This window comes from Vulpes vulpes, chromosome 4, assembly GCF_048418805.1.
Source record: "Vulpes vulpes isolate BD-2025 chromosome 4, VulVul3, whole genome shotgun sequence".
NCBI classification, from domain to species: domain Eukaryota; kingdom Metazoa; phylum Chordata; class Mammalia; order Carnivora; family Canidae; genus Vulpes; species Vulpes vulpes.
In genome coordinates this window covers 66,002,627-66,024,270 of record NC_132783.1, presented here as the reverse complement: position 1 = coordinate 66,024,270, position 21,644 = coordinate 66,002,627, and the positions used below count along the sequence as shown (strand labels likewise).

General features: G+C 40.0%; 1 protein-coding gene across 4 annotated transcripts in view; it reads right to left on the bottom strand.

Moving 5' to 3' along the window:
• The window catches only part of PCNX2 (pecanex 2), a 290,657-nt gene that overhangs the window by 45,286 nt on the left and 223,727 nt on the right, over positions 1-21,644 (bottom strand). For all 4 annotated transcript variants that reach the window (XM_072755955.1, XM_072755958.1, XM_072755956.1 and 1 more), the window contains 2 exons: positions 10,172-10,230; positions 5,834-6,049 (listed from right to left, as the gene is read on the bottom strand). In XM_072755955.1, the coding sequence (XP_072612056.1) occupies positions 5,834-6,049; positions 10,172-10,230 (275 nt within the window). The remainder of the gene's footprint in view (positions 1-5,833; positions 6,050-10,171; positions 10,231-21,644) is intronic.

Below are 21,644 nucleotides of genomic sequence, written 5' to 3'. Positions count from 1 at the left end.
TCCTCCTCTCTCTCAGCTTGCATTCTGTGGCCAGGCATTGCAGTCATCATCACACCCTTGCACACACTGTCAGTTCTCTTGTCCTTGTTTTACTTTATGGCATTCAATTGACTCATTCTCTATCTTGATTAAGGCCAGCTCTATTGTTCTATACCTGCATCCATGAAGCTGAATGTGGCTTAGGGAAACCATGAGCAACATTAACACACCTTCCTTTAAAATCACAATCCCTAACCTCAAGTGGGCTCTTCATACTGGCCAAATATATTCCCCACCCCCACTCCATCCATTCTTCCCCCTCACACCCATCTCTTACCTGCATCTGGGCCATACGCTCGCTCTCCTCTCCTGCTACTGTAGATAAGCTACTATGGATTCCATCCTCTCAGCTCTTGGGATTCTATCACTTGCCAGCACAGCAAGCTCTCCTATTTCCTTTGCCTGAAATCCCGCCACTCTGCTTTACTGCTGTGATAGTGCTTCTGATGCCCAGTCCTTTCAGCAGCTGGTGTGCTAGTGCTCAGGAGGGCCGACCTTCCCTGTGTGGTGCTATATTAGCAAGAAGTCCACAGATGCTCAGCTTCCCTCTTGACACCAGCCATGGTCTCAAGACTGGGAGGTCCACCAACAGCACCTACTCCCCAGGAGAGAACTGTACTTGGGCTCCAGCAGAGAGGAGGGGTTTGACTTTCCCCCAAGTGCATTATATGGTGGAAGTAGTTTATATTGCCTGACCTAATAGACTGTCAGAACTAGAAAGACACTAGGAATGTGGAAATCACACCAAGGCTCCAATGATGGAATCAAGAATCTGAAAGGCCAAGACACTTGTGATGCTCTGTTAAATATCTTAAATATCTTTTGGTTGCTGTTTCTTTGGCAACTAGAAAAATATGTGGAGCTTCTGAAAGGATGTGCAAGTGACTGAAGGCATTTTGCCCCAGTTACTTAGCATTTTGTAAACTAAATGAGCACCACAGTCCAAATCCAAACACACATCCAGAAGGCCTGAAAGGGAAGAAGAAGGGAAAATGGTCAGGTAGAAAGAGAAGTTCTGGTTAAGAGCCAGAGTCATGTGGGTTTGCCTAGTTCCAGCTCACTAGCCGTGAGCCTGCAGAAAGTATTCCTCTCCTGGTGCCTTGCTTTCTCATTTGTTATTCATTAAGTAGGATGAAGAGATGGGATTGTGGCTGTTCTAAGGGTAGGTGTCATCTTCACAGGCCAGTGCCCTCTCCCTAGCTTGGAGTTCACACGCATCTCATAGAGCCTCCCTCCAGTGCCTTTTACTTTTGGCTCCTACTCTTGGTCCTTCCTCTCTTCAGACAATATTCTCAAGTTGCCTGGCTTCTCCTGTTTCCAACACTGAGGTTCCTCATTCTTTTGTCTCTCCTTCTGACAGAAATAGGTGAACCAATCAGCCCGGGTCATCTGGATGACTAAAGGAGAACAAAAATGGATTGAACAGATAATCAACTCTCCCTTTTCCATTTTCCTGTGTCATGATGGTTAAAAGGGACCTAAAATACAATAGATTCCATTTCTTTTGAGAGACCTTGAATCTGATGCCCCTCACACTGCTGGCCTTCTAAAGTGCATTATCTGTTACCCTGACTTAGATGTAAAGTCAATGACTAGTCTGTCAGGTCTTGAATGATTTTCCAAAAGTCTCCCTGGTTAGGTAGATGCAAATAATACCCATAAACCCAAGAGCAGCAAAGGCACCAGAGTCCTGTTTCTTTACATTTAACAAGAATTTATTTCTATTCTAGCATGCATGAGCCAAAAGAAGTAGGATAGAAAAATGTGCCTTCCTTATTTGTATTCTTGACTTGAATTTGTTTCAATCATTCTCTATGGTATCAGCTAACAGAAAAATGATGTGCCATGGGCCCTAATTATTTTGGGGGGCTATTCAGGATCTAAACCTCTATTGTATGTTTGGAAAATTACCTAGTATATGCCAGACTGGCTAACTGTTCACTAACTTCTTACTTTTACTTTTTCTCCTGAGTACTCAGCTAGACATTTCCCAGCTTCTCTTATAGTTATGTTACTTCTAAACAATAGAATATAAGAGCAAATAATGCATTCCAGGCTTAGGTCTATCCCCAAACAACCTTTTGGGCAATCTTCCACTCCCTACCAGCTTGATGTTTAAGCTCAGAGTGACCTCAAAAGCAATGTGCTAGGGCAGAGGTTCTATTATCCAGGACCCTTGATGGTGTGAAAGGGAACCATCCTCTACTCTATCACCTCCTCTCACTGATCAGATTCTATGTGAGTCCAAAATAAGCATCTGTTGTGTCAGCCACGGAGATGTGGGACTTAACTATGACAGCAGCTAGCATGACTTCAGCTGATGATGAGTCTTGGCAAGAGGGAGTGGTCATCCCCTCCCCCCCGGGAACTGAGATCTTAAACACTCTCTTTCCCAGCCTCCCTTGCATCTAGAGCATATGCATCTCAGCTTCATCCATGAGATGCACCCCAGACTTTGCTGAGCTAGTGTCACAAAGAAGCAGGTGCATGGGACATATTCTGTAAGGGAGATGGTGGTAGGGGCTCTTCATCCAGAATCAGAGGGTAGCAGGGGCAGCAGCAGCATCCAGGATCCAGGATCATGGTGTCGATAAAGTAAGGGCAGTGCCTGGGTCCCTCCACCAAGATGTGACTGCTTCATGGCATCAGTGCTGTGGTGTGATTTTAGACATTGACTTGACTTATAGCCACCAAGCCTGCTTTTCCAGCCTTCTCAGAAAGTCTGTTCCCTGTGCAATATCTTCCAATAAACCCTTCTGGTTAAGTTAGCTAGAGTTGATTTCTGTTGCTTGCAACTAAAAACTCCTATTGATACAACTGCATCCTTTGCAGTGAGAAATAAACAGGTGATTCTCTTGCTCCTTGGCCACGGGAGGCTATCCAGAGTGCATTATTCATTTCCTGAGAGTCAATCTGTGCCATGAGCAGCTCACTTTTCCACTGACGGCTTCAGTGTCCTTCAGAAATGAGAACCAGCACACCTGGATTCTAACTGCCCCAGGTCATACTGAAGTAGGTAAAATTAAACCAAAATAAAGCCTGCTATTTGGGAAAATAGGGAATTGGAGAGAAAAGTGAAATACTGAGGGGATATCTTAGAAAAATATTCAAGGAGGAGAAAGAAAACAAAATCTTCCCTGGGAACACTGTAATATATATTACAAAAAGATATAAAAAGAAAGAGTCACTTTAGGTCAACTGAATTCCTCCGGCAACTAAAACATAACTTACGGTTTTGTCATGTTCTCTTAATAGGGCTGTTCTAGACTACAGTAGAACTAGGTCAAAGAAAATGTATTTTATGGGAGGAGTGGTATCGGGACAGGTTAACTGGCATTTTGTTCCCAAGACTTCATTATTAGGCTTAGGCTATTCTTACAGGCAGGTTACATTTCTACCGTGGTTGGCAGGAGGAAGAAAAACCACCTCAGGAGACCCTCCTGGGCAGTCTCACATAACACAACTGCCTCTATCTCATGCTCGAGCACACACATGTTGGTTCTGAAGCTCCTTCCAGATTTCACCTGTGGCAGCTTCCAGAGTCTAGTGTGTTGTTATGAGATTGGCTCCCAGTGACTCATGCAGTGCGACAGGGCCATTTTCTACCACACAAGTTGGAGCTGTCCTTGGGGATGGCTTTGGCCAATAGAACGTGATGGGAGTGACATGGTGCCTATCCCCAAAGTAAGTTCCTTGAATTAGATTCTTAAAATTTGTAAGAATGCACAGAATCCATGCTTAAACCACAGAACCCACTATTCCCCTCCCCCCAAAAATCTACTGTACAAACTTATATAAGAATGCTAATAAAAGTAATGGATATTCACAAAACTAATGCTTGGAACCAAAAAACTGGGTTAAAGAGTTAGGTAATTGTGCTAAAGATATAAAATAATGGTGATTTGTTCTCGGCTAAAAGGTATATTGTTAACCCTGTGAAGTTCTGGATGGCGAGGACCTGGCTCTTACTCATCTTTCCAGCGTTGTCTGGGACCCCTTTCTCCAAACCACATTCTGGCTACTCTGTTCCTCTTTATCATCATGTGCCTGCCTCTCCCCTCCAACTGTAGCCTCTCCTCTGCTGAGCTGACCCACACCCCAGTCTGATCCCAGTGCCTCTTCTGGACCCCATGGCACCCCATGCATGGCACTGCCATGACTCTCATTGTTCAGTATGTGTCTCTTGTCAGGAAGGTTCCAAGCTTCTTTAAGTGGGGGCCTGCACTTTTGCATTCACAGCACATAGCTTGATAAGTGTCTTCTGAATGAATATAAGTCTCTTATGTTCAGTTCACTTAGATGGTAACTTGATTGGTTCACTTAGATGAATCAAGGGCATTTAAAAACTAAATATCCAAAATGGAGCCCTTGATTACATCCCAAACCCGAAAGTCCTATTCTTCATCCAGGCTTCTTAGTCTCAGTAAATGTACCCCTGTCCACCCAGGCACTCAACCTGGAAAGTGGGGAGCATGCTGAGCCTCCTCTTTTCTGCACCCCCCAACACTGGGCCCGGCCCTTTCCACCTACAAGTCTCCCTGTGCTTCTCTGTCTCCACCTTCCTTTCCTGTTTGGGTGACTCTGAGACACTCCTATATTGCCTTTCTGTTTCTGCTTTTGCCCCCCTGTGGAGAGTCTCCACACAGCTACACGAACAATCTCTGAAAGCATGAATTAGGTCAGCTGTCCCATTTCCGGAACCCATACACAGCTCCCTGTTATGCACAGAATAACTGCAGCCCCTCACCCTGGCTAGGAGCCCCCACCTGCCAAGGCTCCCACCTCCTCCTGTGCATGGCACTGCCAGCATGCTGGTTAGCTCTGGTCACATCAGCGCTCCCCCACAGCCACAGAGTGCCCAATCTGCAACATCCTTCTTCCTGCCCGCCTTTCCTGGCCACCCTGTCTGATGTAGCAGTGCTTCGGCCTTGCCTCTGCAGGGATTATGGCCACAGAAGCCTTATTTACATCCTTCATAGCGCTCTCCACCATTGTGATTAGTTTGGTCATTTGTTCATCTGTTCGTTCTCCGCATCTCCCACTGAAGGTCAACATCACGAGGCTAAGAGTCTTTCAGGTCATGTGCTCATGGCACCTCCAGCATTAGAAGTTGGCCAGACACAGAGGAGGTATTAGAAAAACATGTACTGAATAAACGAAGAACATAGGAGAAGGGACCTGGAGCACATCTGTTATGCTAATCCTTGCAGGCTCCACGACTAGGCTCCAGCATCAGATTAATGGAAAAACCGGGGTCATGCTTTCAAGATTCAGGTCAACTCAGTAAATGCAAAGCAATAAGCATCCACAGAGTGCCCGCATATACATGATCTCATTTAAGTTACACTTTTTGAGGCCACTATTCTTCCTCCTCTCATTCTACAGTGGAAGAGAAAACTCAGACCCTGAATGATTGCCCACTACAGACTTCAACACCCGAAACCCACAGAAGCAGGTTCTGTTCCAGGTCTGGCCTCCACATGGATCCCATGCATGTTCTACAACCTCCTGTCACTTCCGAGTTTTTCCCAGAAGGACTAAAACCAGAGCCCTGACTTTGCCACTCCAAAGGTATACACTTGATGATGCATTTCCCTTCACTACCCTCTCAGACAACTGGGATGTGCCTGTATCAGAATACATAAGTAAAGGCAGTTGTAACCAGCTCCCTAATTCTCGGTCTATAGGACAGGCATTCAATTATTGCTCTTTCACAGCAACTTATTAAAGCTTTGCACGATAATTAAATGAGGTAACTGGCATCCAACACCTTCCACAATGAAGAAATTCTTACCTCGAAATTCCAGTCCTCGAAGCTGAAAAGTGACAAGACCATTTCCAATTTCAATCAGGTGAACAAAAGCATTGAGGTAGTCTGAGGCCAAAATAAAGCAATCGCCAGAGCTGTAGTTACCCCATCGACCAAGGACTAAGTCTCCACACAGGGACTCCTGCAGAGCCCTGGTCAGGTGCTCGTAGAAGATGGAATTAAGATTGTTGTCATCATTCCCTAAAGACAGAACAGGAAATACACTCAGAGAGTACTTTCTCCTATACACTCAGACCTAGGAAACAGCAAGTTATCATTTTGATTAAGGGTAAATCAGGCTTTTTAGATACTTTGCTCATTTTTGTTGACTTTGTGAGACCCTCCTATTTTTTCCCTTTATTTTCTTTCCAGGCAGTCTCATCTATATAAGTGGATTAAATTACTGTCTTACTGCAGATGACTTACAAATTCATAGTTCCAGCAGAGATCTCTTGTCTCAACACTAGACCTATATACTGACTTGTTTATTTAACATCTGTTCTTTTATGTCTCAAATGCTCCTCATTTTCAACATGCCCACGTTGGGTTCCCCCTTCCGTTGCCCATGTCAGCAAATGGTACCACCCCCCAGGGTAGCCATAAGCAGGGATCTCTGTTCCCCCTCCTTCACACGCCAGCCTCTGAACTTTGCTTTCTTCAAATACTCTTTTGCATCCTTCTCCATTGGCATTACCCCTACATTATTCCAAGCTGCATTATTTCTCAAGTGGACAGCCACACTAGTTATATGACTCACCTGTGTATCTTCACCGGGACCAGCTGCCTGATTCACGCCCCACACCACAGCCAGAATGAGCTTTTCAAATTGAGAAGCTGGATGTACTCCCTAAGACCTCTCAACCCCATTACTTCAAGCCCTTAGTGGTTTTTCAATGCTCTTGAGATAGAGATGAGGCTTCTTCATACCACCTATAATGGGATTCCCTATAATTTAGCATTCCCAGGTCTAAGCTGGGACAGTCACAGGTATAAGCTAGGAGCAAATCTGGGCTATATGGACATACAAGAAGCATGCAGGATCTGCTTCCTATTTCAGTCCCACCCTTACTTCCCAAAAACTTCTTCCTCCTCCCTTATGCTCAGCATAGAACTTCTTTCAATGGAGAGACTCTCATGTCTTGCCCAACCTGGGCCTTTGTAGACACCGATCTCTAGGCCCTGGTTGTTCTTTCATGCCTCTCTGGCTTCTTAACACATTATTCTTCAGACCTCATCTTCATGGCTACTTCAGAGAAGCCTCCACTGACCACTTCACTGGGCCAAATCCCCCATCACAGGCTCTCAGCACCATGAGCCTCTGCTCTGAAGCATGTGTCACAGTTGGAATCTGACTTTTGGTTTTTATGTGTATATAGTTAATTGATTCACATTTGATTAATTCAATGCAGTGGAGAACGTAAAGTGAAGAAAATATGTAGTGAAGGAAATGGGATCCATGTCTGAATTTGCTGATTTCTGGGTCCCAACACTCATAGAAGTCCTAACATGCACAAGGGACTAGCTAAATATCTGTTGAATCATCGATAACACCATGGATCATACAGCCTCTTTAAGAGAATTTTTTTTTTATTTTTAAAGATTTTATTTATTTATTCATGAGACACACACACACACACACACAGGCACAGAGACAGAGGCAGAGGCAGAGGGAGAAGCAGGCTCCATGCAGGGAACCTGATTGGGACTCGATCCCAGGTCCCCAGGATCATGCCCTGGACTGAAGGCAGCACTAAACCGCTGAGCCACCTGGGCTGCCTGAGAATTTTATTTTTAAGAGCACAACTGTCATGTAACTCCTGGGGCTTTTTGAAATCAAAATCATTGAGGATTAGAGACAATAGACAGCATCAATGCATATGTATATGCTACAATATAAACAATTACTGCTAGTCTTATATATCATATACAAATACATGTTTTATATATTATAATAACAGATATTATATAGATGTCATTTGCTGTTTTGAAATTATATATACATATAATTCAGATTTATTGAGGAATAATCTGTGTAAGATAAAAATTCTTTTTTAGTGCTCAGTCCTATTAATAAATGCATAGTCACAAAACCACCAATTAGCAAAATTAATTTGACATTCACCAATTTTGTGGCATCCAGCAGTCTGTTCCGCTTCAGTGTTGAGCGGTATTCTGTAATATGCATGTACTAGAGCCTGTTTATCTATTCATCAATTGGAGGACATTTGGGTTGTTTCCAGTTTTAGTGATTAGGAGGAAATTCACCAAAAATATTCATGAGTGGAAGTTTATGTGAGTGGAAGTTTTTGTTTCTCTTGTGTAAAACCTGGGAATGGGCCTGCCATTCTGCAAAGTGGCTGTATCATATTTGCACCCCCGCCAGCCTCAATGATTGAGAGTTCAAATTGTTCTTCATCTTTGTTGAGACTTGGCATTGTCGGCAGTTGCGTGTTTGCTTATTTAATTTTAGCCATTCTAATTGGTGGATGATAACACCATGAGAGGAGTGAAGGAAGGGTACAGGAGAGGAGAGGGAATGTTGGAGGGAGTGTGGAATTGGGGGTTCATGGTGTGTTTCCTTTAATCTCCTTTCCACTCCCTCTATCTGATCTCTCGTAATGAAGCACAGAAACGTTCTTTAGAGAGAAGACTGGATAAATGTGGAAATCCTCCTGCTGTGGTTTTGGGTCTTGTGGGTGAAGGAAGCGCCGGAAGGGTCTGGAAGAAACGTTTGCATTCTGTACTTTTATTTTAGGAGCCTCTTATGTTTAGGAGGAAAATTCTGGCTCTGGAAAGTCAGAGAAGCATAGCTGCTCTAAAGAAGAAATGCCTAAAGCAAACCTCAAGTCTCCCTTCTAGACTGTCTTTTGGAGTGGAGGCAAAAAGTTAGGGAAGGTCCAGATAAAGACTGCAGATCTGAACAGAACTCCCCCTGCTCCATATCCTGGGGAAAGGGAGAATGACTGGGGGTGCAGAAAGGTGAAGACTGACCCCGAATGTACCTACATAAGGAAGAACACTGATCCACCTGTAAGAGATCTATAAAATAACATCATCAAATTATGAATATCTTCGCAGGGCATTCATGACAGTTGAAAGTCAAATTGAAATTGGTGCATTTATAACATGATTATAATTAATGGAGAGAAATAAACTACTCTGTGGGCTGAGTCATGTCACATAGTCTAATGAAATATCAGTATGCTAAATCCTCTGTGTAGATGAAGCCTGCCTGACCTGCCATCAGTTCATTCTCAATGATGAATCAGCATGCATTCCGAGACACTAATTAGAGGTTACTTTGAGTCTCTGCCACTTTTAAAGGGAAGGCCTTATTGAGAGTATTAACTTTTGCTTAATTGTTCAAACTGTTTGATATTTAAAGAAAACAGAACAATTTCAACCACTGAAGTGGAGTCTTTGTAGAACACCTTGACCAGAGATCCACATAATTGGATTAAAATGAGACAACTATTATGGATAACTAGAGGGAAGATGCACTTGTGAAACTATCCATATGCCTAATGTCAATGGCCCTGCAATGTCATAGAGGCCCACAGCTGCACATAAAGACACTTACTTATAGCCTACTCGCGCCCCGCCCCAAGTTGTACTTACTGACAAGTTGAACTTTATGTCAACAAAATATAAACCCATATCTCCAGGTATTTTCCCATTTCAAATTAATCATGTATATGCAATTCAAATATAGATAAAGACATGATACAATTCTTCCTAGACAAAACTTTTGACACAGGGGAGAGAGTGAGGAGGATAAAAATGGAACATTTGCTTTCTGATATGAGGGAAAAAAGAGGTAGAAGGTTAAAAATAAGATGCATTACAGAAAGCCAAAAAGTAAAATAATTTCCTAGAAGTAAATTGTCCATAGCTTAATGTTAAATGAAGTTTCTGAATATTTCTGGATCCTAGATCCTGGAATGATTTGCCTTGAGGACATCATAATGCCAATGGCTTCCCTAAGAATTTTTTTGCTACAAGACGAATGGCAAGGTTGAGAATCTGTACTTGCCTTTTGTCACACACTAAAATGTCTTCATTGACGGTCCTTCTATACTGAACAGGTACCACATCAATTCTAAGTAATGGAGAAAAGCATTTCCAAACCAAATCAGGATGCTCGGTCAGTCTATTTGTATAGTTTTCTTTTCCTAGTCAGCATATTTATTACCAAGATATGCATTATCTCTACAATGACTAAAAAGAATGAGAACTCATTTCCCCTGTTTAGATTGAAGGACTCCATCTATACAAGAAAATAGATAAAGAGTTTACAAAGAGAGAAGAAAGGTATTTTCTTACCTGGATCCTTTTCAATTTGAACCACCAGCCTTGTGTTAGAATTATCCACACGCCTTGTGCTAGAAGGGACCACAAAGGGGTAAAAGGTCATGACTGGATCATTACAAATGAGAAACAGTTGGTTTACAGAATTGGCTGTGTGTTGGGGAACGCAGGGGATATGGAGCTCCCATATCAGGGTGATTGCTCCAATGTGACAATGTTGTAGGCAGAGAGAGGTGTCTTAAGATAACAGAGAGGGAAAGGTACAAGAAACGCATGAAGGGGAGGGATGATGACATCTCAGGATTGGGAGACCAGCCTGATGCCTTATCAATTCTGAGCACCAGGTCCATAAAATAAAAGCAAGTACTTGAACTGCCAATGGAAGGTCACTCACTTTCCGAATTTGAAAGCAGTACCCACACAGGCATCTTTCTTTTCAAATTGATCCCACAAAACTGTGGTGAGCGAGTCAGTGTTCCACCACTTGGTGTCAAGTGCTGGGCATATTCTTTAGGCCTCTCCGCTTGAACCACAAGAATGAAATCTGCTCTTACAAACTTGGAAGAAGACAGATTGTCTGTAGCCATGGCAACAAATAGCTGTCAGAACCAGTTTTAAATCTCTTCAGCTATTTCAACTCACCTCAGTCCATAGCCTCTGTAAGCCAGCCAACCCATGGCCCCCTGCTTCTGCAAGCCAGCCAGTGGGGGACAGACTCATTCCAGACTTCTTAAGGGCCGACCAATCAACAGTGCATCCCCAGGTAATCGCATGTGTCAGTGGTATCAACTCACTCTGCCCCTAGCACCTCAGCCATTTTTGAACTTTACACGTCCCAGAAGCCCTTGGTAAGTGCAACAGTCAACTCTGCTCAGAGACACTGCGCTTCACCCGCTTTGTCTGTTTATTTCAGATATTCAGTGGTTTCATCCACTGAAGGATGAAATACGAGGTTGACTTCAATCACATGAGCTTGGATGTTTAACTGTTCATGATGTACAAAGACGGCAATTTCATATGGTTAAACCTAAGCCATTAAGAAATGGCTTTCACTAGAAATATATCATTGCATACAGGTTTACAAACAGGTCTGAATATCATGAGGGTCCTACTAACATTTGTGAAAAAACTGATCTTTAGCATGCCTGGCCTCTGCCTTTGCTTTTTCTACTCCAACCATGCTAGCTAGCCTCTTTCCACCTCTCCACTGTGCTCCAATTTCCTATTCCTGTCACCCTGCCTCCCCTAGAACTCTTTGTGACCCTTGTGTCCTCTACTTGGAATCCTTACTGGCCCACCCTCTTTCCTGACACAGTTCTATAGTGCTTCGAGTCTGGCCCAAGTATTACTCTCAGGGACAAGTTCTTGACACCTGCTATAGGTGAGACTCATGTCATACTTGAGTCTTCACACATCATACCTCTCCTTTAGGTAACCTGTCATGGTTAATATTACCAAAAATGATGACAGCTAATATTGCCACAGCACTTCTCTGCTTAAGCACTTTATGTGAGTTAACTCATTATACAGCTGCTTTCATAGGGTATTACCCATATAATAATGGGTATTCTTATTACACCCATTCAGTCTGAGGAAGAACTTGAGATAGTGGGAGATTAACTATAGAGCCCAAGGTCACAGAGCTAATAAGTATGGAGCCAGATTTGAACCCAGTAGGCTGACTGTACCATGTCAGGTATTTCTTTGTGGATCATTTTATTATATTCACCTCTTACACCCAAAGCAGCATGAAGACACACCTTTGTTTACAACTGGCATGAATAAAGAGCCCAATATGATGCTGTTTCCTAAGTTATTTTTTATCTCATGACCCCCACTAAGAAGAAAGGAGACTAGCTGCCACTAACTTAGAGTTAAACATGATCGCTGACATCCTGAATATGATTTAATAAATGACAAGCACTTGTTAGTAAGAGTGCTTAAGAAGAAACCTCAGAATGCAAACTTCTGTTGTGAACTTGTCTCTTGGGAATCAGAAGAGAAAATAAGTATTTAGATGGAACTAAGAAAAAAAAGTATTCTCTTTTCCTCACCTGTCTCAGATATTTGAGAACCATCTAGGCAAGATCTTGTTTGAGCTTTGTGGGACAGAGTTTGCAAATGGGTTGGAGAGAAGAAATATTCTGTTGCATCTCAAAAAGGCTGTAAATCCTACCACTCTGTTCTATTACTGCGTCGGTTTTCCTTCCAAATACCCTCAGATCAGCTTTGAAAGTAAAAGAGCCCAGGGTGGCAAAAAATAAAGCAAACAACAAAATTCTTTCTAATGAAGGCAGAAATCCCATGTCGCCATAGTTAGTCCCTAAATGGAATTTTAATTTCACCTGAAGACCTAGGACAAATGAAATTTTCAGCAGCAGAATAAACAATTTTTAAAGTGGGGCTGAGCCAAAAGAAAGTCATTTACCAAACTCCTTGGGGAATTAAAACACCTTCTAAAACCATGTTAACTGGAAAGCTATCTTTTCAAAAGGCTACAGAATGCAGTGCTAAATTCGATCAGCAACAACTAAGCTACACTGCCTGTGTACCCCAGGGCCTCTGGCTCTCCACCAGACTAAGAAGGTGAACTGTCAGCCATACGGGTAATTTGAGTTTTTCTCCAGTGCTTTCCTCCTGTACATTTGGTGCTTACCATTCAAAGGTGCTAATTAGCTCAGTAATTGGATTTCTGCCTTAACTGTCCAATTGCATCAACATCAATTCTGTTTGCGCAGAGAGAAAACGGGGGCTTGTATTTCACGCCTCAATCTCAAGGGGGGAACAGAACGCTGGTACATGTTGGGTGTGCATTTATCTGCACGTTTTCTTCCTAGCACCTGCCTGGCAAGTCCCTGTTCATTGCTAGGCAACATCGTCCTGAGGGCCACAGGCCAACAGTCTAGTCAAAGGCCTTTCCAGATAGGTTGACTTACTCTGAAGCATCTTCCCTTATGTTAATATGGAATGCAGAAAATCAAGCTAGTTTCCTCCCTTCAAATTTTGCTTTCTCACCTCCTGATGTGTCTCCCTAAGTCAAGTACCATCTCTCTTATATGGTTTCACCTGAGGCACTTAAATAATTTAACAGTAATTTAATCATACTGCTTCAAATTCCCATTTGTCAGCACACATAGACTATTTATGGGAGAATTATTCCTATTTTTTTAATGGAAAAGTGCGACTGGTTGGAATGAGAAGTTTGTTCTATTCATGCAACAAACCCAGAATGGAGTTATGGGTGGACTGTACTTCTATTTAGGGGATAGGATGGCCTTGGAAAAATCTACATGAACGAGATAGCCAGACCTTCAACAGGACACTGTCACCTTTTAAATTGGATATATACACAAAGTTCATTCAGGCTTATTTTGCATCTTTAAATTTTGCTGCCACTGATAATCAGATTAGTTCTCTCAAATTCAGAGAAGCTCTTCTGGCTGCTGGGTCACTATGTGCTTCAGAATGGCTTGGCATGAGAGAAAATTCCTAAAGACACAGAGTTAGACAACTGGCATATTGGGCTCCACCTGAGGACAGACATTCAGGTAACCTCCAGCCTTACTACCATCTGGGAGGTCTGGTCTAGTTCTGGTTTCCAGTACCTTTGGGAGTAGTTGTTTGGGACCCCAAATTAAAGGTTGGGAGTCTTTGCGGTCACCTGGGTGGCACAGTTAAGCATCCAACTCTTGGTTTTGGCTTAGGTCATGATCTCAGGGTGGTGAGAACAAGTCCCATGTCAGGCTCTGAGCCCAGTGTGGACTTTGCTTGAGATTCTCTCTCCCCCTACCCCTCCCACTTGTGTTCTCTCTCTCTCTCTCTCTCTCTCTCTCTCTCTCTCAAATAAAGAAATAAATCCTAAAAAAAAAAAAAAATAAGTTCGGGGGTGTTTGTCAATAAAGCCACCTTTGATGTGCCTGGGCTTTGACTTCTAACTCTTCATCCAAAAATAAGCTTCTTGATAGTGAAAGGAACAGTGCTCCCTTTCTCCTGCCAGAGTGGTGTCAGAGAAAGCCAGGTGAAACAGGTTTAAATAATATCCAGAATATCATAACATGGTACTCAGAATGTTCAGATTTCAAAGACAATAGATGCCAACACTGAGATAACAGAAATGAGGGAACTATCTGACAAAGACTTAGAACTAGTGTTCATAAAATTCTTCAACAAGCAATTAATACATTGGAAGCAAATGAAAAAAAATGTGTCTGTTAGCCATATGGATGTCTTCTTTGGAAAAGTATCTATTCATGTCTTCTGCCTATTTCTTAACTGGATTATTTATTTTTTGTGTGTTGAGTTTGGTAAGTTCTTTATAGATTTTAGATACTAGCGCTTTATCAGATATGTCATTTACAAATATCTCCTCCCATTCTGTAGGCTGCCTTTTATTTCATCTTGTTGAATGTTTCTTTCACTATCAAGAAGATTTTATCATGATGAAGTCCCAACAGTTCATTTTTGCTTTGGTTTCCCTTGCCTACAGTGACATGTCCAGTAAGAAGTTGCTGTGCCCAAGGTCAAAGAGGTTTCTGTCTGTGTTCTCCTCTAGGATTTTGATGAATTCCTATCTCATATTTAGGTCTTTCATCCATTTTGAATTTATTCTTGTATATGATGTAAGAAAGTGGTCTAGTTTCATTCTTCTACATGTTGCTGTCCAGTTTTCCCAATACCATTTGTTAAAGAGACTGTCTTTTATCATTGGATAGTCTTTCCAGTTTTGTTGAAGATTAGTTGACCGTACAGTTGAGATTCCATTTCTGGGTTCTCTATTCTGTTCTGTTGATCTGTTTGTTTTTGTATTAGTATCAAACAAACAATCATCATGTTTGTTTTGTGCTAGTCATCAATATCTTGATGACTACAGCTTTGTAATATAGCTTGGAATCCAGAATGGTAATGCCTCCATTTTTTTCTTTTTCAGGATTGCTTTGGCTATTCTGGGTCTTTTATGGTTCCATGCAAATTTTAGAATTGTTCTAACTCTGGAAAATGCTGGTGGTATTTTGATAGGGATCGCATTAAATGTGTATATTGCTTTGAGTAGTATAGGCATTGTAAAAATATTTGTTCTTCCAATCCATGAGCATGGAATCATCTTCCATTTCTTTGTGTCCTCTTCAATTTCTTTCATAAGTGTTCTACAGTTTTCAGAGTCAGGTCTTTTATCTCTTTGGTTAGGTTTATTCTTAGGAATCTTTTTGTTTTTGGTGAAATTGCAAATGGAATCAATTCCTTAATTTCTTTTTCTGCTGCTTCATTAATGCTATATAAAAATGCAACAAATTCCTGAACATTGATTTTTATATCCCACAACTTTGCTGAAAGCATGTATTAGTTCTAACAAACAATTTTTTGGTGGAGTATTCTGGGTTTTCTACATAGAGTATCATATCATCTACAAAGAATGAAAGTTTGCCTTCTTCCTTGCTGATCTAGAGGCCTTTTATTTCTTTGGGTTGTCTGATTGCTGAAGCTAAGAGTTCCAGTATGATGTTAAGCAGTAATGGTAAGAGTGGACATCCTTGTCTTGTTCCTGACTAGGGGAAAGGTTCTGAGTTTTTTTTTTTTTTCCATTGAGGAATTATATTAGCTGTGGGTCTTTCAGAAAAATAAGAATAGAAAGGAACTTCTTCACCTGATAAAGACTGTCTACTAAAAACCTACAGCTAGCAATCATATTTAATGGTGAAATTTTTTTAAAAAAATATTTTATTCATTTATTCATGAGAGACACAGAGAGAGGCAGAGACATAGGCAGAGGGAGAGGCAGGCTCCCCCTGGGGACCCCAATGTGGGACTCGATCCCAGGACCTCAGGATCACGACCTGAGCTAAAGTCAGACGCTCAACCACTGAGCCACGAAGGTGCCCCTAGATGGTGAAAGACTGAATGTTTTCCCAATAAAGCTGGGAATAATGTAAGTATGTCCACTTTAATAACTCTTATTTAACACAGTGCTGGAGGTTCTAGCCAATGCATTGAGACAAGAAAAGCAAATAAAAGGCACACAGTTTGGAAAGAAAGAAATGAAACAGTGCATATTTGCTGATGACATGATTATCGATAGAGAAATTTCAGAGAATCTACAAAAACAACACAACACAAAACAAAACCCCAGACCTAGAAAGTGAACTCAGTTAGGTTTCAGGGTACAAGATAAGCTTACAAAAATGAAATGTATTTCTATGTACTAACAATGGATACCAAAATTTTTTAAAATACATTTTGAAATCACTCATAAAAAAGAGAAAATACTTGGGTTTTGTTAAACCTAAGAAAGCATATGCAAGGCTTATATGCTGAAGAATACAAAAATGCTGATGAAAGCAATAAGAGGAGCACTAACCAAATGGAGAGATGTACCATATTCATGCATTGGAAGACTCAGTAAAGATGTCAATTATCTCTAAACTGATAGAAAGGCTTAGCATGGTTCCTGTCAAAATTCCCACAATATTTTTTGTAGATATTTAAGGAAAAACGCCAATCAAACACAATCTTTTCCAAATAATAGGAGAGGATACTTCCCAATTCTTTATGAAAATAGTATTATTCTGAAAACAAAACTAAAGGCAGTACAAAGGAGAAAGAAAGAAGGAAGGAAGGAAAGAAAAAGAAAGAAAGAAAGAAAGAAAGAAAGAAAGAACAAAAGAAAGAAAGAACGAAAGAAAGAAAGAAAAAGAAAGATTTTAGGTGCAAAAATATATATTTATAAATATAAATTAGTCTAAAATTTGTACAGAAAGGCAGAAAAATATTAGCTAAAACAATTTTTTTTAAACAAGAAGAAAGTGGGAATTTACTTAATTTCAAGGTATATTATGTAACTTCAGTGATGAAGACTGTTAGGATTGGTAGAGGGTATTACATATAGATCAATGAAACAGAACAGAGAACCCAGAAATAGACCCACACAAATATGCCCTATTTATTTTTTTAAAAAATAGAGGTAAAATTTGCATAAGATTCATAATTTAACATTTCAAAGCAACAGTGTATTGGCTTTTAATACACTCACGATGTTGTGTGACTGTCACTACTATTTAATTCTGAAAGATTTTTAGCATCCCCAAAAGAAACCTTTAATCTATTAATCTATTAAGCAGTCACTCCCTGTTCATCCCTTTCCTCAGACCCTGACAACCACTAATCTGTTTTTTGTGTGGATTTGACTGTTCCAAATATTTCATATAAATGGAATCACACTATATGCAGCATTTTGTGTTTCCTTAATTTTACATAATGTTTTCAAAGTTCGTCTACATTGTAGCATATATCAATATTGCATTCTTTGGAATGGCTAAATAATATTTCATTGTATGATATTTGTTTGTCAGTTCATCAGATAATGATTTGGTTGTTTTCACTTTTTGGCTAGTATGAACAATGATTCTAGAAATACCTGTGCACAAGTTTTTGTTTGGAAACCTTCTTTGAAACTTTCTTTGGCATATACCTCAGAGTGAAATTGTCTTTTCTTGAGTGTTCACTGATGTAAAATGCTTTTAATTTCAATAATCTAATTTTCTTTTGTATCTTGTGACGTTGGTGTTTAAGAATTCATTGCAAATCCAAGAGTTTTACAGTTTTAGCATTTTATACTCAAGTCTGACTCATTCTATACTCAAGTCTGACTCATTTTGATTTAATTTTTGTATAGGATGTGATGTGAGGGTTCAGCTACATTCTTTTGCAAATGGATATCCTGTTGTCCCAGTACCATTTACTGAAAGACTGTCCTTTCCCCCATTGAATGGTCTTAGCACTCTTGCGGAAAGTCAATTGACTGCAAATGTATAAATTTATTCCTGGACTCTCGATTCTAGTCTATTAATCTTTATTTCCATCCTTGTACCTATAACACATTGTTTTGTAGTAACACCGTAACTTAATATAAAGTTTTAAAATTGGGAAATGTGAGTTCTCCAACTTTTGTTTTTGAAAATTGTCCTGGCTATTCAGGGTCCCTCGAAATTCCATAGGAATTTTAGGATCATTTGTCTTCTTATACAAAAAGGGCAGTTGTAATTTTGACAGGAGTCAATTGAATCTGTAGACCAATTTGAGGAATATTACCTTCTTCAAATTGATGAACATTGGATGTCTTTCCATTTATTTGTCTTCTTTAATTTCTCTCAGTGATGTTTCTAGTTTTTGGTGTTCATGTTTTCTACTTCCAGTCCATTCAGGCTAATCTCTTGGTATACATAGAACCTACTGATAATCCTTGTATTTATGTAAGGTTGGTAGTAATGCCCTCACTTTTATTTGTGATTACAGTAATTTGTCTTCTCTAATTTTTTCTTGGTCATTCTAGATAAAGATTTGTCCATTTTGTTGATATTTTCAAAGAATCAATTTTTTTTGTGTCATCTATTCTCTATTATTTTTCTATTTTCCATTTCATTTGTTCCCACTCTGATCTTTATCAAATCCTGCTGTCTGCTTGCTTTAGATTTAGTTTGCTTTTCTTTTTCTAGTCACTTGAGGTGGAAGATCAGGTGATCAATTTGAGATTTTTCTTAATTTCTAATATAAGTATTTACAGGTATGAATTTCTCTCTGAGCACTGCTTTTGCTACATCCAATAATTCTTGATATATTATGTTTCCATTTTCATCCACCATAAAATAGTTTTTTATTTTTCTCTTGTTATTTCTTCTTTGACCCACTGGTTGTTTGAGAATGTTTTATTTGGCAAATATTTGGAGATTTTCCAGGTTTCCTCTTGCTGTTAATTTACAATTTCATTTCATTGTGGTTGAAGAACATAAGTTGTACAACTTCAATCCTTTTACACTTACTGAGGTTTGTTTTATGGCCTAGCATAATGGTCTAACCTGGAGAATAGTCCATGTGCACTTGACAAGAACATCTTTTTAAAAACTTTTGCCTGCAAAATACTCTTATGAGGCTAAAAAGCCACGGCACAGGAAGAAAATATTTTTAATCACATACCCAACAAAACACTACTATCTAGCATATATAAAGAACTCTCAAAACTCAACAGTTAAAAAAATCCAATTAGAGAACAAGCACAAGACCTGAACAAACATTTCCCTGAAGAGATGATACCAATGGCATTCAACACCATAGTGAATAGCAAGTAGTTAAGGAAATGTAAATGAAAACCACTACAAGAGATCACTATACACTATCAGAATGGCTAAAAGAAAAAAATAGTAAAAACACCTGCCAAAGATCTGGAGAAACTGGATCTCTCATATATTGCTGAGGGGAATGTAAAATGGCATACAGCTCCACTGAAAAAAGTTTGGCAGTTTCTTATCTCTCTTTTTTTTTTTAAGATTTATTTATTTATTCATGAGAGACACAGAGACATAGGCAGAGGGAGAAGTAGGCTTCTCGCAGGGAGCCGGATGTGGGACTCGATCGTGGATCCTGGGACGATGCCCAGCCAAAAGCAGACACTCAATCACTGAGCCACCAAGTCGTCCCAGTTAGGCAGTTTCTTAAAACACTACCATATGACCCAGTGATTGCATTCATAGGCAATTATCCCAGAGAAGTGAAGACTTACATTCAAAAAGCTGTAGACTAATGTCCATAGCAGCTGTATTCATAATAGCCACAAACTGAAAACAACACAGATGTCCTCCGATGGTTGAGCTGTTAAAGAGAGTGTATATATCCATACACTCGGCTTTAAAAAGGGGCTAACTATTGACATATAAAATGACCTGAATGAATGTCTACTGAATTATGGTGAGTGAATACAGCTAACCCCACAAGGTTAAATACTGTATGATTCCAGTCTCATAACATTCTTGAAATGACAAAATTACAGAGTTGGAGAATGGATTAGTAGTTGACAGGAATTAAGAAGGGGGTAGGGGCAAGAAGGACAAATGTGTGCTTATGGAGGGACGACAGGAGAGATATTTGTGGTGGCGGAAAAGCTCTGTATCTTTACTATTATCAATATCAATACCCTGATTGTGACAGTTTTGCAAGATGCTAACACCTGTAAACTGGTAAAGGACATATGGGGGATCCCTCTGTATTATTTCTCTCAACTATACATGAATCTATAAAGAGCTTTAAAAAAGTTTAAGAAATCTCCTTAGCTAACAGCAGGCCTGAATTTAGTTACTATAATAATGCATTTGTGTGCAATTCTCATTTCTGATCTGAACTTGCTTACATTTCCAATTAGGATTGCTTCTCCCATTTCAGCCAGAAGAGTCCAAGATTATTCAACATTTCAAATACAGGATATGAAATCCAACTATTCAATCACTGGAAGGTCATAAATATTTAGGGGGTGAAAAGTGTTTCTTCTCTTTCTGCAAATGCAACTAATAAAAATAGCAATAAAAAAGTTCGAGTTGCTTGCAGTTGGGCAAAGAGTCAGGCAAAGGGGGACTTGAATAAATAGAGATGCAGAGGATTATAACTGATTTATAAAAATTAAGTTATCAAGGAGGTGCTGTTTTTTCCCCAAGCTAAACATGTTTGGTTAAGGGTTTTGACTTCTGGGTGCTATATCCTGGTAGCAAGATGCCTAATGTTATTTATGTGACAGTGTTTTAGAACTGTGGGTGAAATTTCTCCTGAAGACACATGTATTTTTTTTTTCATTAGTGACCAGTAGAATGTACGGAATTGGATTAAGATGAGCCCCACACACAAGCAAAAAGGACATGATCATCCTTGGCAATGAATGAATCCCATTTGTGCAGTGACGCACACAGCCCCTATGAATTAACTCAGGTCTTCCCATTTGCATGACTGCTTGTCTCAGGAGAGGCAGCAACATGAGAAGACACATTCTCTGAACATGAAGCCATTAACAGAGTGTCGTTTTGTCACCAAGGGATGTTGCACTTAATAAAAGCACACCAGTATGCTTCCCACTGAGACGGACTTCCCACTTCTCCTTTGCTGTTTTTTTTTTTTTTACTTCCAGAGTATGACACTATACTTTGCTCACCTTCCATCTTTTTTTTTTTTTTTTTTGCTCACCTTCCATCTTAAAACCCCAACAATAAAACTGCAATTTTAAGTCAATAAACCTGATTTCTGTTTCTAACTTGGTTAATAACTTATTAAACTATTTGAGGGATGAAAAGAAGAGAATCACTTAATTCTTCTGATCCCTAGTATTCTCATGCATAAAATGGCAACTGCACATTGCACAGGACTTTGGGTAGGAAATTAAAATAAAGAGCTTTGTCCATGACCGCCAACTTACAAAACTAAACAAAGATTTGCTTTAGCCTTGTAACAGGCCAGTTACCCCAGGGAACCATGAGAGATGATGGGTAAATAGAAAAAGCTTTTGATATCACTGCATCAGGACATTTGGGTATAGATTTTTCTGTAATGGGGAAAGGAACAGTAAAGTTTATCCTGAAAATGTTTTTCAAATTGATTTTTCAAATACTAAAATAGTTTGGGTCTAATCTTGGCTCCAGGAGCAAAAGGGCACTAGGCAACAGATAATCAGTTCATTCATCTC